At 41.5% G+C, this 16,900-nt stretch overlaps 1 protein-coding gene across 1 annotated transcript in view; it reads left to right on the top strand.

The window, feature by feature from the left end:
* The window catches only part of SNTB1 (syntrophin beta 1), a 239,160-nt gene that overhangs the window by 107,039 nt on the left and 115,221 nt on the right, over window positions 1–16,900 (top strand). The window contains exon 2 of the mRNA XM_025451008.3: window positions 752–968. Coding sequence (XP_025306793.1) covers window positions 752–968 — 217 coding nt within the window. The remainder of the gene's footprint in view (window positions 1–751; window positions 969–16,900) is intronic.

Genomic DNA, 16,900 nt, shown 5'->3' with positions numbered 1-16,900 from the left:
TTGTATATATGCAAGCCTATGGTATTTATGATTTATATACAAAAGATGACAGTATGTGTACTCCTCTCTACCATTTTTTTTAAAAACTGATAATAGATCCTGTAGGTCTTTCCACATCAACACATCTGTATCTATCTCATTTTTTAAAATGACTGTATAAAGATCTTTCACTTTGTTTTTCTTATGGACATTTTGGTTGGTCCTAGCTTACAGAAGGTATTTTTGCTCTTACAGATTTTTCCCATTGCAAAATAAGTGTACTTTTATGTGAGGGTTATTTTGTTGTTTTTTTGCATATATGTTCTTAGCACTATTAACTGAAAAGCCTGTTCTTGCTCCTGAATAGGGACGTGGTTAGAGAATGTGGCTACCAGATTCCCTACTTGCATATCGAACAATTATGTGCCTTTACGCCTACGTTATGCTTTCTCCTCTGCCCACTTGTCTTTCAGTCTCTTCCCCAGAATGCAACTTAAAATCAGAAAAGATAAAAGTTGTCATCATTGAAAAAAGCTGAAAGTAATTCTCAAGTTCAGGTCATCGTCGTACAAGTTCTAAATATGACTTTGGTATAGAATGTAAATAACAGAATAACTGTTTTGAGAGGAACAGAAATTGTGACTCTTGTTCAGAATTTAAGAGGTTCGGTATTAAAAGCTCGTCTGATGCAAGTCTGAAAAACGCAATCAGACTTTCCAGAAATTCAGCTGCAATGTATTTAAGAGCCCTGTTGTTGTCTTTTTCCTTGCAGTGAAGTACATGCGAGAAGCCACCCCCTATGTGAAGAAAGGCTCCCCGGTATCAGAGATCGGCTGGGAAACGCCTCCACCCGAATCCCCTCGGCTAGGGGCCAGCTCCTCAGACCCCCTGTCATCACAGCCCTGCTCCTTCCATAGAGATCGGAAGAGCATCCCCCTCAAGATGTGCTATGTCACCCGGAGTATGGCCTCTGCTGACCCTGAGAACAGGTAAAGGACCTGAGATCCCCATATCTCAGCCATGTGTTGGCCGCTGAGGTTGCCAGGGCTGTGCTTGTGTTCTGAAAACAGCCAACAATTTCCAGAGAATAGCCTGAGAGGGCCGCGCTGAAATAATGCATGTGTTCAAACCAGGCCTCCTTTCCTCTCTTCCTCTACCCTTCTTCCTTTCTTTTATCCTCATGACTAATCTGTGTGCGCAGCTTTGGTTCTGGGAAGAGTTGAAGAATTGGAGTCAGAATCCAGGTGCCTTCCCTAGGACTACCATTGCTAGTGTATGTGGCTTTGCGTGAGTTTCTCAAACCAACAAACCTCAGTTTTGTCATCTGTAAAATGGGAATAATCGAAACGGATACCTCATTGAGCTGGAAATCCATGTGAAGTACGGATTTCACACGCGGAGGAAAACCTTCAAGAATATAAGGTCTAATAATATTTAGGATTGTTAGGGAGTAGGAAGCACATCAGCTCCCCTGGACGTCATGTCCTCAGCTGTGTACTTGGAAGTTTTCACGAGAGGATCCTTAATGCAGTTTTCTGCTCCAAACCTCTCTTTATGCCCAAGAGAGAAAAAGGAGTGGCTTTGATCCAACCTTGGAGTGTTATGTCTCAAAGCCTGTACACGATTTCTCCCAACGGGGGAGAGATAGCCCCCAATCCATGGTGATTATAAGAAGTCTAGCAAGACGAGCAAATATTTGGGGTCCCTGTTCCCCCAGATATCTGACTTTAACTCATCTGAACAGAAAACATCTCTTTGGGAGGAAAATAAGAGATATGTAAAGGAGAAGGAGAGGAATGAGCCAGCAAATGGGGAATCTTGGTGATCTTGGCATCTACATTCAAATGCTAAAAATAGGGACAGCTCTACTGGCCCTTATTTGTAACATGTGTGGGACAGCTGCAACCCACCCGAGTAGGATGTATTTGGCCACGTTCTGAGTCGCTTGCTGATGGGGAAAAGCCAAAGGGAAGGGGAGGAAGTTGCCTCCTTGGCTCAGAGCTCAAAGCTTTTTTCGTTCTCTTCCTAATAAGCTTGCTCAGGAAGCTGCTAGCCTTTCTGATTCTAGCAGCTGCAGGATCTAGCCGGCTCGCCTCCCATACCAGTTATGTCTGCACAGGGATCAGAGCTGTGGTGGTGGGAGAGGGAGGGGTGTATCAGCCAAAGAGGAGTCAGTGCAGGCAGACTAGAGAGGTGGCAGGATTATTCCCCGAGCCACTCCAGCCTGTTCTCTGTTTTGTTCCACTTGATTTCTGCTGATTTCCTGGGTTCGCAATTGATGTTCTGGTTACTCTGGGCTTGATCTTTCCTGGTCTCTTAGCTGCCCAATCAGACAAGTCCTTTCATCCAAAAGTCTGATGTCTAAGGTGTTAGATCTGGTGCATTCATAATTTATCGAGTGTTTCTCTTATGCTGGGCATTGTGCTAATTACTTCAGACCAGAGACTGCAAAGTGGCAGCCGACAGGTGTACCCATCCCACAGATACGGTCTGTCTAGTGTTGTAAAGAAATTTGAATTATTTACCACATTGAGTCTTTGTGGGAAATTTCATACTAGAAAGCCAGATTTCTCCTTTTCTAGAAAAATAGAAAGATGTAGTGATACCGTCAGGTCCACGTTGCTGCAGGCAGGTTTCTAACCTGCAGGAGTCCAGTAGAGGCTTCTTGTACAAGGGAATGGACTCTCCTCATCGCTCCTATTGTCATACAGGTGGGGCATTCTATTAGTTACCGCCTGGCCCTTGAAACTGTAACCCTGCCTGGTCCTCTTAACAGCCCCCTGAGTTTCACTTTGTCTCCATTTTGTAGGTAAATGGAGGCTCCGCTCTTATATAAGTTCCAAACATCATAGAGCTAATACTTGGTTTTGCTGGGTTTCAAATGCAGGCCTGTCATGTGGGTGACAGTGTCAGTTTGCCATGACTAGAAAAATGCAAACAGGAGAGACTAGGAAATATGGAATATTGTAGAAGAGATTCATGTCTGGGGAGAGAGTTTAAGTCGATGATTTCTAGGCTTCTTTCCAGCTGTGGACTGTACAGCTATCACTTCCTCCTAAGTGACCAAATTCTATTTTAAAGAATATTTTGGGAGACATCAGGCCTTCAAACATTGGAGACTTCATCTGTCAAGCCAGAGAGGGAATGCATTCTTTAAACTTTTACATCAGTGGTCTTGGAGTCCACCACTGATGGGGTGGTGCAGAAAAGCCTATCCCGCCAGGGTGTGAGAACCACAGGACAGGACTGAAGATGGGAATCCAGCTAGGTCAGAGGATCCAGGTGGGGACTTGAGTCCAAACGGACCCAGAACTACTGATAATGAGATTGACCTTTGACAGTGTGTACATATATCAGATCACCATGCTATATACCTTAAATATCTTAAGGTTTTGTTAAATATACCTCAGTAAGGCTGGAGGCAATAAAAGATCATGGTTTTAGGTGAGTCTTGACCCTGGTTGAGGAAGAGAAGAAAAAGAAAAAAGGAAACAAATGTTTTACAGTATGGGGACTGTAAAATGGGGACTCTGCAAAATCCAACTTCGTGCTGGACCCAAGACACACGTAGCTCACAGTGATTTTAAGAGGCACAAGCCACAGAGATGGGCAAAGCATACAAGGCAAATGCAAACTAACAACACTGACAAAAGGTACCGGTTTTGATTTTGATATATGAATGGGTAAAATGCAGACCAGAAGCACAAAACAGGACAAGGGACTGGTTGATGCTAAAGGTGAGTGCACAAGGGGAATTCACCAGTTGTGACTGCACACCAGATACCACAGCAGGGGCTTTTATAGCAGAAACCGTAGATGATGCAGGAATAGAAATGTTCTAATAGTAGGTAATTCAGCGTACTCTCAGCCCAAGTGGACAAAAATCGGTAAAGATAGAAAAGACCCAAACCACGTAATTAATAAGGGAGGTCTGGATACATCACAAACTTTCTACACTGATGATAAAGAATACCCTTTCCTTTCAAATCCAGGCTAGAACATTGGCAAAATTAACTATAGGTTAGCTCACCAAAAAAAAAAAAAAAAAAAAATGCAGTAGATTCCATTGAGGTAGGGATGCTGTAGACAACATTATCTGATGATAGTGGAATATAATTAGAAAATTATTTGCAAAACTGAAGCACAGAAAACCTTTCTTCTTGGGTTTTTAAAAGCTCTCTATGAAATATCTCTTGGGTCAAAGAGGAAATAGAAACTGAAATTGTAGCATTTCTTAAAAAGTGAAAATAATGCATATGTTAAACATGAAAGAGAAAGAAGGAGAAAGGGAGAGGCGGCTCTGCTAGATCCTGGATGGAATCTTAGTTCTGCCACTTAGGTGTGAATTTAAGCAGCAAGTATCTCGTTTGATCTAAATAACACCCCTTGGGGGTCGATATTCTAATCTCTATTGTATAGACAATGAAGTGTAGTTCAGAAATGAGAGTTGAAACAAATGGTAGATCTGGGGTTCCAACACGAAGCCCACTTTCTTAATCATGATACCCCATTGCCTCTTCCTTTCACTCCTGGGAGAACAGCTCACCTGAACTGTAAGTGCCATGGCCAGGAGTTCATGGGCTTCTGGATGCCAACTGAGAACAGACGACAAGTACCACAGCATCTTGGGGCTAATCCCCTCAGTTGGTGACACACAGCTACTTAGAGTTTGCATTAAAAACTCTAATGTTCAATTTCTCAAATAGAAACAGCCATAGAACAGCAGGGAGGATTGCTGCTCTTTCTGTGGAAAAGGTCACCCAGCAGGCACTGAATCCACAAGAATATGTCACTGCTAGTGGTTGTCAATGATTACAACACTTTTTAAAAAATTCTGCTGCATAAATATCTTGTTGTTCATATTCAGCTCTTGGCTGCCCTAGTCCAGGGCTACGTCCCCAGTCCTCCAGACTCTTTGGACATATTCCCTTCCGGATGTTTCATTTCTGGCTTGCTCCCTCCCCATCCTCTACCATCTACCCTACATCCAGCTAGCCAAGGGAGGGTGAAACACTCAAAATTTATTCATTTGCTCAAGATGGTGCCCTGTCACCTTCAGCAATCTCAAAACTCCCTATTATTATGTAAAAACCTTACAAGGTTCTGGCTCTTCCCTAAATGTCCAGTTCCTCCCATCTCATCATTTATGCCCAGCCACCCTTAAATAATTCACATCCCTGACAACTTCCTAGATACCTTTTACAATTCAGCATAGGTGAGGCACTGGTCCCACTATGCCTTGTGTGTAGATCTGTCCCTGATGGCCCTTTATTATGACTTGAGATTTTTTTCTTATGTGCCTACTTAGTTCTGAAAGTCATTAAGACCCTTGGGGTCTGGAACACCCATGTTATCATTTTAAAATTCCAGCTTTCTAGGACATTGCTTGATAAGAAGCAGGCATTCAAAAATATATGATATGTTAATGATGAATGGCATATTTATCTGTCCATTTTTGGTATTTTTAGCTTCTCAAACTTTAAAACCTTGGGAATAAAAGAACAAATAAAAACACAGTTCTATCCTGCCAGGTTTAGCAAACTTAAGTAAACCGGAACAACCCATTCATGAAGACTGACTGGGTAAAAGCTGATGGACCCTTATGGGTAGCATATGAAGCTTTTGTCATGACTAGGTGCTCTGGTAACAGACTCTATTGTAGATCTTCATGGTTAAATTATGAAGTGATGCATTATTACTATTTTCCTTTTTTAAGTTTTAAAAAGATTGTTATTTATTTATTTAAGAGAGAGAGAGAGAGAGAGAGAGAATGAGCAGGGGAGGGGCAGAGGGAGAGGAAGAAGCAAACTCCCCACTGCACACAGAACCCAACTCAACTCAGGCCTCGATCCCAAGACCTGGAGGTCATGACCTGAGCTGAAGGCAGACACTTAACCAACTGAGCCACCCAGACACCCCTGAACCTTGCTTGAAAAACTGCATTTCTGTTTACCATATACAAGTGAGAAATTCACAGAAGATGTTGTTGTGGTTTCAAATGGAGATGCTCCAGTCAGCACACAATGATTCAGAGGATATGATCTGATAAGTCCTGTAGGATATGGAGATATGTTGTCACAAAGTGCCCTCAGTGATGTCCAGTGCCCACGTTTCAGCCACAGAGGATCAAAAACATGATTAGTGGTGTGGTGACACTGGATCCATCTCTATGGGGTGGCCTCATAATAAGCAAAACAAACGCAGTTGTCAAGCAGATGTAAACACTCAACATAGGACAGTATGGATGTCCTTCCATTACAGACAAATGTCTGTAATGCAGACATTTGCATTACAAGGCAAATATAAAAATAAGTGGAATATCAGAACATCAAGTAACAAAAACAGTATGGACTTTCAAGGCAGCCTAACCAATCCGTTCCCTTCTTGTGGGAAATTAAATTGTTGCCAAAGCTATCAATACAAGAGATGCTAACAAACCTTAAGAAGTGTATTTTAGACAAGGAATCTGAAAGTCACCCCTTCTGGGATCAGGAAAGCTTTGCCAAGGTGGCCATTATGGTAATTAATGCTTTACTGCGACCCCCATCTCCTTTGGGCTGTACTTAAATGGGCAGGGCTCCCCAAAGTAGATGGCTCCCCTCTTCTTCTGTTCACCCAGTATAGTCCTCATGGGGATCAGAACATCGGACTTAGTTTTAGCTCATCAAATTAAATCACTTTCTAGTCTTGGCTCATCAGCGTTGCTCCCATATCATTTTGTTCTGAGTTTTAAGTCACCCTAAGTACTTTCGTTACACTTTTGTAAATATATGGCCTTTTGGCGACCACCAGAAAAGAGTAATCATCTTTCTAGTTTAGCTTTATTTCCTTCTTCACCCAGTGTTTGGGGGCACACTATTATCCCCTTCACCCAAAGCTGATGTAGAGTTCTCAACCAAACTCTTTAACCTTGGAGTACTATTGAAAAGGCCCCTCCATTAGTCCCTCCAGAATGAAGATTCATGGGTTCTATCCATCTTCTCTCCAAAGTAAATACTTGCTTCTCCTTTTCAGAGGCTCACAAAATGTGTATTTTCTTGGTTCTCTTTTCGTCATTCTTGGTTAGACACACCATTGTGGCCTCATAACTGCCAGCACACCGTGATTGACGTTGCATTTTGGAAACAAAGGGAAAATGTAAAATCGATTTATGATGGTGCTGTAATAGTAAGTGGACATAATTTCAGTGTCTCAAACAGAAAAGGCTCAAATTAACCAACCACTCACTAATATCAGTGAGTAAAACTCTGGAGTTGAGGTTAGAAGGTAGGAGTTTGAATCCTAGTTCTGTCACTCCCTTTCACTTTAGATAAATTACCAAATCTCTCTGATTCCCAGCTTCCTTATCTACAAAATGTGCTTGCTAAAACTGACCCGTTTAACTGTTGTGATGATTTGGTGCCAGTTTAGACATCCCCTAATTCCTGGCAGCATAACTGTGCCATCAATGCAGCTTTCAATCAAAATATCCTCAGTCCTGGATACAAGGGGAGGGAGGGTTCCCCCCTCCCCCCAGCAGACAGAAGTTTCCAGGTCATCTCCTCAAGCTGTTGAGCAGAGATTATTTTATAAGACATTCTTTCACAGACGTTTTTATCCTTTTGGGATTTCTGGCTCTCTGCAGGAAATTCGTTCCAGTTTCCCAAGTCTTGGGCTCGCAGAGTCTTAACTATCATATATGTGTTGAACTCCAGGTCCTCAGCCCACCCCCCCACTACTGACCTGTCATAACCCCTCTCTGCTCCACTTTCTAGGGATGCTTTATGATCTACTTGAATAATGCTCATCACCCTTGTTTTCAATGCTGCCCCCCTTTTTTTTGACATCTAGGAGTTATCCTTTCTTTTTTGCAACCTCAGTGGTACATTAAAGCCCAAACAAGCAGGGTCTCCTGGGTGGCTCAGTTAGGTGTCTGTCTTTGACTCAGGTCATGATCTCAGTTCCTGGGATCGAGTCTGGCATGGGCCTCCCTACTCGGTGAGGAGTCTCCTTGTCCCTCTCCCCTACAACTTGTATTCTCTCTCTCTCATAGTCTTCTCACTCTCTCTCAAATAAATACATAAAACCTTAAAAAAAAAAAAAAAAAGCCCAAACCAGCAAACTTATCTTATCACATCTGGTATATCCAGGTGTTCATAGTAGAAGGGTTTCTGAATGTGTGTAGAGTACGATGGACCTGGAAGCCTCTTCACATGACTAGATTAAACTTTTACAGTAATGTATAAAACTAAAATCAAACAAACAAAAAAACCCTGTGAATATATTATCATTTGTATGATCTACCACTTTCATTTGAAAGTGCAGACTTCCGTCTACCACCAGGAGCACCATTTTGGTGATGCTTAGTCATCTGTCTGTATCTATGTCTCTGTTACCTCTGTCTCTCTGTCTGTCTATTGCCTCTGTTTACTAAGCTTCTATCACGTATCTATCTATCATTTACCTATTTTTGCTTCTTACCTTGACAACCCCTGGGGAAATATTTTTATTATTATAGAAGGGTATGCATAAAAAGAGAAATGACCTTGGTGTTTCATTCAACAATGCTCACATTCTGCTTTTGAGAAATACAGCAGTGAAATATATGGTAACAAGTTCAACAATTTGTTTAAAGGTGTTGGGAAGGGAAAGTTCCGAGAGGTTGGGCTGAATTAGTCAAAAATCTGAAAAATGAAATAAAGTCCTAACTGGTTGTGTTCTTTTTTAAGTGTCCATAATTAGGCAGAGTAAGAGGGCATGGCTTTAGCATTCATAACAGACCTAAGAAAATAGATAAGACACTCCTTTTTGAAAGTTATTTTAAATGAAAGTTTAAATGTTATTAAAACAAAGACAGTTTAAAAAAACAAATACATCCAAAAGATTTATTATTAAAAAACAATTGGCATTTATCATTTTTTGGAAGCTATTTATAAATTAATTGAGAGACTCATATCTGAGATCTGGAAAATTTTCTCATGTTACGTGTTTGGCACTATCCTCCTCTGTTTACTTTGTTGTTGTTGTGTTTTTTTTTTTCCTCTCTCTCTCTCTCTACATCTGCTGTTGGAAAGGTGACCTCCTAGATTGATTTTCTAAGTCTGTTTCTTTCTCTCTTATTTCTATCACATTAAAAAAAAAGTTTTTGTGACCTATCTCGTGAATATAGTGTTTTAATTTTACCTATTATTTTTTAGCTCTTTTTTTCTTTTGTTCTCTGTTCCTTTTTAATGGAATTCTGTTCTTGTTTTATGGATACTATATTTTCTTCTTAATTCTTGGAGATGGCAAATTGGTTTTGTTATTTTTGTCCTGTCTCTCCTGTTATTATTATTATTTTTGTGTCTGTTTATTTGGATCTTCATCTAACTAGCTGGAGTTTTCCTCAACTGTTTGGTGATCCTTTGCTAGGATCATTTTTTATACTGAAGGATGAAGAAACCTTTCAGAACCCACATGTGAGAAAGGGGGTCATCAGTTGGTGGGAATTCACATACAATTACTGTTTGGCAAGTCAGCCTTACCAGAAGACCTCTTCCAATTCTGCGAATGTTGGTGTTTGGAACTTCTCTCTGGATCCATTGAGTTACTTAAGAAGAATTATCCAGTCTTCAGGTGTGGGTGGTGGGGAGAACACCTGGTTGTCATCTTTCTGAAAGTCTCACCACTCAGTTTGAAGACCTCACATGGGACCCTGTTTTTAGCCTTGCCTCACCTTTAACTCTCTCTCGGGAGGTTTCAAGCCCCTGCAGGTTGTACGGAGCCACGGAGCTCACACTTCTCTAGAATTCTCTCTGTAGCCCTTCAGGTTGTAACGTTTCAGGCTCCTTTTTCACTCTGGGCTGTCTGTCTTTCAGACACTGATCCATTGCTGTCTGTCCTTCAGACATGTATTGAGCACTCGTTCTCTGCTGGGCTTATACATATTTTACTGGGATCTTTTAAGGGAGAAGAGATGAACACGAATGGCCAAGCTACTGTTTTCCCCCCAAAAGAACCCTTGCATAATTTGCATCTTTGTATACAACAGAGTGCACAAAAGGTTCATTTTAATGAGCTTAAAAAACATTTTCATAGCCTTGTTATTTTTAAGAAAATCTGTTTCCTCCAGATAAACTTGAGTATTCATCCTAATTATCATACATTTTTAATCAGTGGGTGATGAATTAGTAAGGTTTCCCTGGCAATGGTAAGCTAGTGAAAAACTATTTTTGGATAGCCTTGAGAAAAGGAGTTGAGGAGAGTGCTCACCAAGCATGGTTCTGTGATTTCATCAATACCCAATAAGACGAGTTCATTTTAGTTCATTCCTGTGCCTCTAAGCACCATTCCAGGAAAATCTCAGTTTCTCCTCTTTTAAGAACATTTCAAAAGGTTGAACTTGACCATCTGGGTGCTGAGAGACTTTTGCTAATGTTGACTCTCAATATTTAGGTCTTGATCCTTTGCTCTTGATACATTAATTGAACTCCATTTGGTTTGCAAAAAGCTGCCCCAGGATTTTCCAGCAGAGATAATGAAGCCTCTGAAAATAACCCAATGCTCTGACACAGGCATCCTCTTATTCTAGCAGGTTATCACCCGCTATGGGATGGGTAGAAGAGGGAGAGAGAGGGCTCCATAGAGCAGCCCCTGCCCTCCTTCCTCAACACACACATAGAATTTAACTTGCTGCAGGGTTGATGATTTGGGGGCACAGATTACTGCAGATACATTGAAGCAACACTTAGACATACAAGTTCTGTCTATAGACAGGTACTTTCTTTGTTCTTCAACAATACTAGAATAGGAATTTTCACCTTGCTAGTCCATTCAACCTGGTTGAAATTTCTTTCATTTTCTTAAATTTCAATATTTTGATAGACAGCTTTGTCTATTCAGGGTTTTTGCTGGGTCCCAAGCTGCTGCAAAGGCACACTTCTTGCCCTGACACAGCTTACTGTCAGGTAGGGAGTATGCATAAGTAAGCTGGCAGTTATAAAACAGTACTCTAAAAGGTGATGCAAGAAGAAAGGATGGAAAAGGATGGAAAGCTATGGAAGCTCCTTCATAGGAAGACCACCCAATCCATAGTTCTGTTTTTGGAGGGGCATCGGTGGTGGCAATGGGGAACGATTGTCAGAGGAAATGATGTCTGTATTGAGATGCATGTGATAAAATAGAAGTTAGCCGGGTCAAAGGTTGGGGAGGCAGACAGAGAGGGTATTCTTGGCAAAGGACATTATATGAGTCTAGGCACCGAGGTAAGAAAAAAACATAGCTCTGTTAAAGAGCTAGAAGAAGGTCAGTGTCTTTGGAGTAGTCCATAAAAAGAGTGTATCCAGAGTATGCAGAGATGGTCATGATCTGAGCTAAGCCACTTTATGTTTTGGACTTTATCCTAGATGGGGTCTGCGGCAGGGGAATGACACCACAAAGATCCCTCTGGCTTCATAGTTAAATGTGGACTGCAGGGACCAGAGAGGAGGCTTGGGTAGCAGTCAGAGGGTTATTGCAGAAATTGAGGTGAGAAATCATCCTGACTTCTACTGGAGTAGAACAGGAGCACCAAAGAGAAGTTCAGTGTACTTGAGAGATTTTAAGGGCCAGAATCTGCACGAGTTCCTGACAAAATGGACTTAGAAGCATGAGGCAAAAGGAGGAGTCCAGAACTAGTTTTGCTCTGTTGCCCATGGATGCAGAGCCATGGTCAGTCACACCTGAGCCCTATTGCTAGGTGGTTACACTGGTGCTCAGTGAATGGGACTGAGGACCAGCATGTTTTGGTGGAGGGTGGGAGTAGGTAGAAGCATAGGACAAGAATAGGCCTTTGGAGATACTGCCTTGATTGAGAATTAATTGAGAGCATGACTGTCTTTTGACAGTCTTATGTCCCTACTTGGATTTTCAAGTTCGATGAGAGCAGCATGTCCTGCATTTCTTTTGCATTTGCCCTCATTCTTAGAACGGCATGTAGAAATGACTGTGTAAATACAGAACGGCAATTGCAGTGATGTTGGTCAGGGTGACTGGTGTCACTCATGAAGCGTTAATTGAAGAGTGTTGAAGGAAGGGACCATTTCCAGAAGAGCAGGTTGTGTTAGCAGAACACTTTTGTTAGAGAAGCACTCAGGGCTCCAGGGCGCAGCAACCACAGGAAGCTGCTCCCACCCTAGGAACTGAGGAGCAAAGAGAGAAAGTTACTGCAGCCTGGAGAGGACTGGAGCCCCTGGAGATGCACTGTGGCCCAGGGAGGGTGGGGGTATGTAAGGATCCTAACCTTTCTCCCTCATGCCTTAGGATCTCCTGGTGGTGCTTCTGATTGGAAGTCTAAGTCTAGGGAGCCTGAATACAGTTTTATTCTTAGGGCACAAAGCAAGGCAAAGAAGGGGAGAGAAAAATCTGGAGGAAGCAAAAACAAAAAATAAAATCATGAAAAGTGTATTTATATTCTGTCTTTTTGAAAATAGGCCTGATATAATGTAACACATGATCACTAGTTATAAGAGAAAGGTGGTTTGGGGCACTTCATTGGCTCAGTCGGTTGAGGGTCTGCCTTCGGCTCAGGTCATGATCTCGGGATCCTGGGATGAAGCCCCACATTGGGCTCCCTGCTCAGCAGGGAGTCTGCTTCCCCCTCTCCCTCTGTCCCTCCCCCTATTTGTGTATTCCCCCTCCCTTCTCAAATAAATAAATAAATTCTTAACTCAACACTTCATGCCCTGACTTTGTTGGATGAAAACACCTTGGACAGCCCCAAATCCATACTTACAAGGTCCTGCTTCATAACCTTCTAGATGGTTATGCTCCTTCTAGAGTTTTGATCAAGATTTCTTTTATCCACAGTGAAGCCAGAGAAAAAGACAGTCTATTTCACTCTGTCTGGAAGCTGCAGAAGGGCCGTGCAGCAGGGAGTGGTCAGGGCACTTTAGTTGAGAAATGGCTTTCATGGTGGATAGTTGTCCTCTCATCGGACAGCAGACATTCAGAAGGAGTGTCCTCTTCCATTAGGACTGGGGAAGCCAAGTAGGAGCGCTGCTGTCACTGCACTGAACTGGTTTTCACAGTGACACAGCCATAGACAGGGAGAGATGTGAGGAAGGGGTCTGTTTGACCAGTAACTGTTCATCAGTGGAAAATCCTGCAAATCCTTTTAATGTTAATTTTCTCTTGTCTAAAATGCCAGATTATTTACTCTTGATAGACACACTTGCAATTGTAATGTGGTACCTTTTTTTCCCCCTAGAATAAAACTCTCTCCTCCACCTCTGTTATGAAACACACAGTAAAGGCCAAGTAGGTGCAATTTGTTTTTGTTTCCTGTACTGTTAAATATTCAGGCAATCAGAAAGTGTTTCCTCATGTTACCTGGAAACAAAACACTCGACCCAGAAGTTAGAATTCTTGGAGCTAGTTTCTCAAGCTCTCTGGCAATATTTTTTGTTGGATGTGTTATGCAATCTTGAAAAGATGATTGACTTTCAGGCCAGGCCAATCTGAGTTTCATTGCTAGCTTTTCTACTAATTACCTGGGTAGCTTCGGTCAATTTACATATCTTCTTTGAATTTTTTAAATATATAAAATTAGGGTGATAGCGTTTCTGTTTAAGAATTAAATAAGTTGGTATGTCCCTAACAGCTTACACCCAAAGTAGACACTTAGCAAGTGTAGTCTCTTCCCATTTACCTCTTTTTTTCTATTCTAGAAATATCCATCCCTCAGAAGATCACCAAAAGATTCTTTCACTGGCATGAAGATGCATTAGGAATTTTTTTTTAGATAGTTTTTTTAAGTGCGGGGAAAGCCCTGGGTGAAATACTGAGTTGAAAAGTATGAGACAGCTGTTTGGACAGATGAAGACCACATTGTGACTAAACGTTTCTGTCTGATGCTGCAGCTATAGTAGCTGGCAGTTTGAAGAAGTGGGTCAATTTGCAAATAGTATCCTTAGATTAATTTCTCCAGGAAAGACAGAGACAGGGCTTGAATCACTAAAAGAGGTGGAATTTTACCATGGCCACTACAGTTTCATAGAAATAGTCCAGTTGAGCCTTGATGGCAGAAATCTCCAGCCCCCTGTCAGATATGAAGAGAAGGAGAGTGACAGTGAGCCAGAGTAGGAATTTGAAACAGCATATTTCTGCTGATGCCATAGTTCCCCTAGGATCCTATTGACTTCAATTTATACCAGGCTTCCAGGCTTCACAAGTCTATTATCATTATGTATGTATAGAGTTACAGTGCTGCTCATGAGTGGCCAGCAATGTAAAACGTGTGTTTCAATCATTTTTTTTCTAGTTCTACACATCTTTCTACTGTGTTCCATCCATCTTTTCTTTATTAATCCATCATAAAATGAGAAGTACACCATTTTGAGGCATATGCTTACAATTTTTGATGTCTTGGAGGAGAGAGAAGAACTAACTAGTAATTCCAGCATTGAGCTAAGTGAACTAACCAAATCTCCGTTTACAATCCAGTGTTCAGAGTGGCTAAGAACTCATGAACAGTAGCTCTCTTAGAAGTCTGAATGTTGGGATCCCTGGGTGGCGCAGTGGTTTGGCGCCTGCCTTTGGCCCAGGGTGTGATCCTGGAGACCCGGGATCGAATCCCACGTCGGGCTCCCGGTGCATGGAGCCTGCTTCTCCCTCTGCCTGTGTCTCTGCCTCTCTCTCTCTCTCTCTCTCTCTCTCTCTGTGTGTGACTATCATAAATAAATAAAAATTAAAAAAAAAAAAGAAGTCTGAATGTTATGGTGGAAAGAACTTGTGGCTTTGAAAACCCACAGACCTACATTTAAATCCTAGCTCTTTGTGGTCTTGGACACCTAATTTTACCTCTCTAAACCCCAGCTGATCCACCTATAAATAATAAAACAATGAAAGCAGAATAAGAGCCATTTTTCAGAATTTTTACACAGATTAAATGCCTCTCAAGATGAGGGGTATATACCACCTTGGAAAAGGTTGGTTTTACCAGAGAGTATATAAAGCCACTGAATGAAAAGGTGTACCTTCCGGGAACATGAATTCTGCTGTGAATTTTTGGAGAATAGAATTTGTTATAGAGTTCTTTCATATGAATTTTAAAGCTATAAGATGAGATTTAAAACAGATTTATGCTTGCAGTTATTTTAGCTCAAACCTAGATTCTCTAAAAGTACAAGTTCACTCATTTCAACAATTAAGAGTTCTCAGAAAGTTATTAGAGAAACTAACAACTTATATTAGGTATATAATAATATTTGGTAAATGTTTATCAGTCAGGCTACAATGGAAGAAACAGAGACCAATCTAGGGGACTTAAACAGAAAGGTATTTAAGGAATTAGTTACTTACAAAAAATGAGAAGGCCTTAGCCTGGGTCTCCGTTAATAGCCCTCAGGAGTTTATAAAACTGTTGTATTCAAAAAAGTAGAGAACCAGGGGATTGCCATTGGAACTACCAAAATGATGCAGGACCAGAGAAGTGATCCAGGAATCAGGGAACTGGGATGAAGGAACTGGCACCTCAGGGACACCTAGGGGGCTGGTGATGGGACGTGGGCACTCCCAGCCGGCTGCTGTTGCTTCTTGCTTTTGACCCTGGCATTCTTGCTTACGAGCAGTGGTGGTCAAAACTTCAGGCAGTCAAAATTTCCACCTTCCCAACCTTCTGGGAACACATAAAACATATATTCGGCAGAATCTAATATATTTAGAAAACCTTACTTATAAGACAATCTGGGAACATGTAATTTTAAGTTAAAAAAATTTTTTTTGAGCATTCTCTGTTGTGAAGAGTGTGCAATGAGGTTGAGTTGCACACAGTATCCATTACACAGCGTTGGCTACATGGTAGGAGCCCAAGAAGTGTGAAAGCTCTTCCTTTCCCCTGTCAGGACTCAGAATAAAAGCTTAAAGGAAACTTTGCACCTTGATACAGTTGGAGGAATTGTGGCAAAGATAGTACCTCTCCTACTACATCAGTTTTGCTGAGTTTTGGAAATAGGTTGTAGTGGCAGAGACACCCACCAAATAGTCCTTTTGTTCCCCTGAATTTCCAAGTCTTCGTATAGTTTTTTTCAGGCCTTGTGACTAATTCTGGCTAATGAAATATGAGCAGCAATAACATGTGTGCTTTTGGGCTGAGGCACTGATGGGCACATGTGTTCTGGGAGTTTTAACTTTGAAAGAGTGGAGTTTCTTTACACCTGGCTTCCCGAGTGAACTAATGGAGCAGATCACCATGCTTCCGCCATACCCCACGTCACACCTTTTTGGGAATATGACATGCTATTCATAAACTTTGGTTATGTTAGATGGCAGATTTCAGGACAATTTGACACCACAGCATAAATCTATTGTGACCCATGTGATCATCATGGAAATGTCAAGCTGATTAATATTTACTGGGACATAGCGGTAATTCTCATGGAGCTAGGCATCTTTAGTAAATGAAATTTTTTCCCCTCTCTTTCCCACCTTATATAGTCCCCCCCCCAATCAATATAGTGCCCCCCCTACATTATATAGTTTTTAATGTAAAATCTAAAAGCAACCATATGGCTTCTTTTTTAGTTGACATTATCCAAGTCTCGAGTGAGCATGGCCTAACAGTACCAGATAAAGGACCACCGGGTCTTTTCACACTAAGAACATGTGAAGCGTGCTTTGTTATTGCAGTTTTAGGTATAACATTGGGAACTGTTATTATTTGTGGCTAATGCTCTTTCCCTGTGGATCTAGAGGATACCTTTGTCCAAAAGGAAGTCATGTCTCTGTTTATTTCAGCAAAAGTAGATGTGACTAGAGTATAATCAGGTTCTTCCCCAGCTAAAATACGAGAATTTGTGTGTATGGTCATGGCCTTTCCAGATGATAATCACTTACGTTCGAAGACAAGACCACCAATTTTTGGCAAATGAAGAACAGAGACTTAAGAATGTTCTCCTCTCATATTTACCCTCACCTTTACAGATCT

Source organism: Canis lupus, chromosome 13 (assembly GCF_003254725.2).
Source record: "Canis lupus dingo isolate Sandy chromosome 13, ASM325472v2, whole genome shotgun sequence".
Taxonomy (NCBI): Eukaryota; Metazoa; Chordata; class Mammalia; order Carnivora; family Canidae; genus Canis; species Canis lupus.
This window is presented reverse-complemented; position numbering and strand designations above follow the sequence as displayed.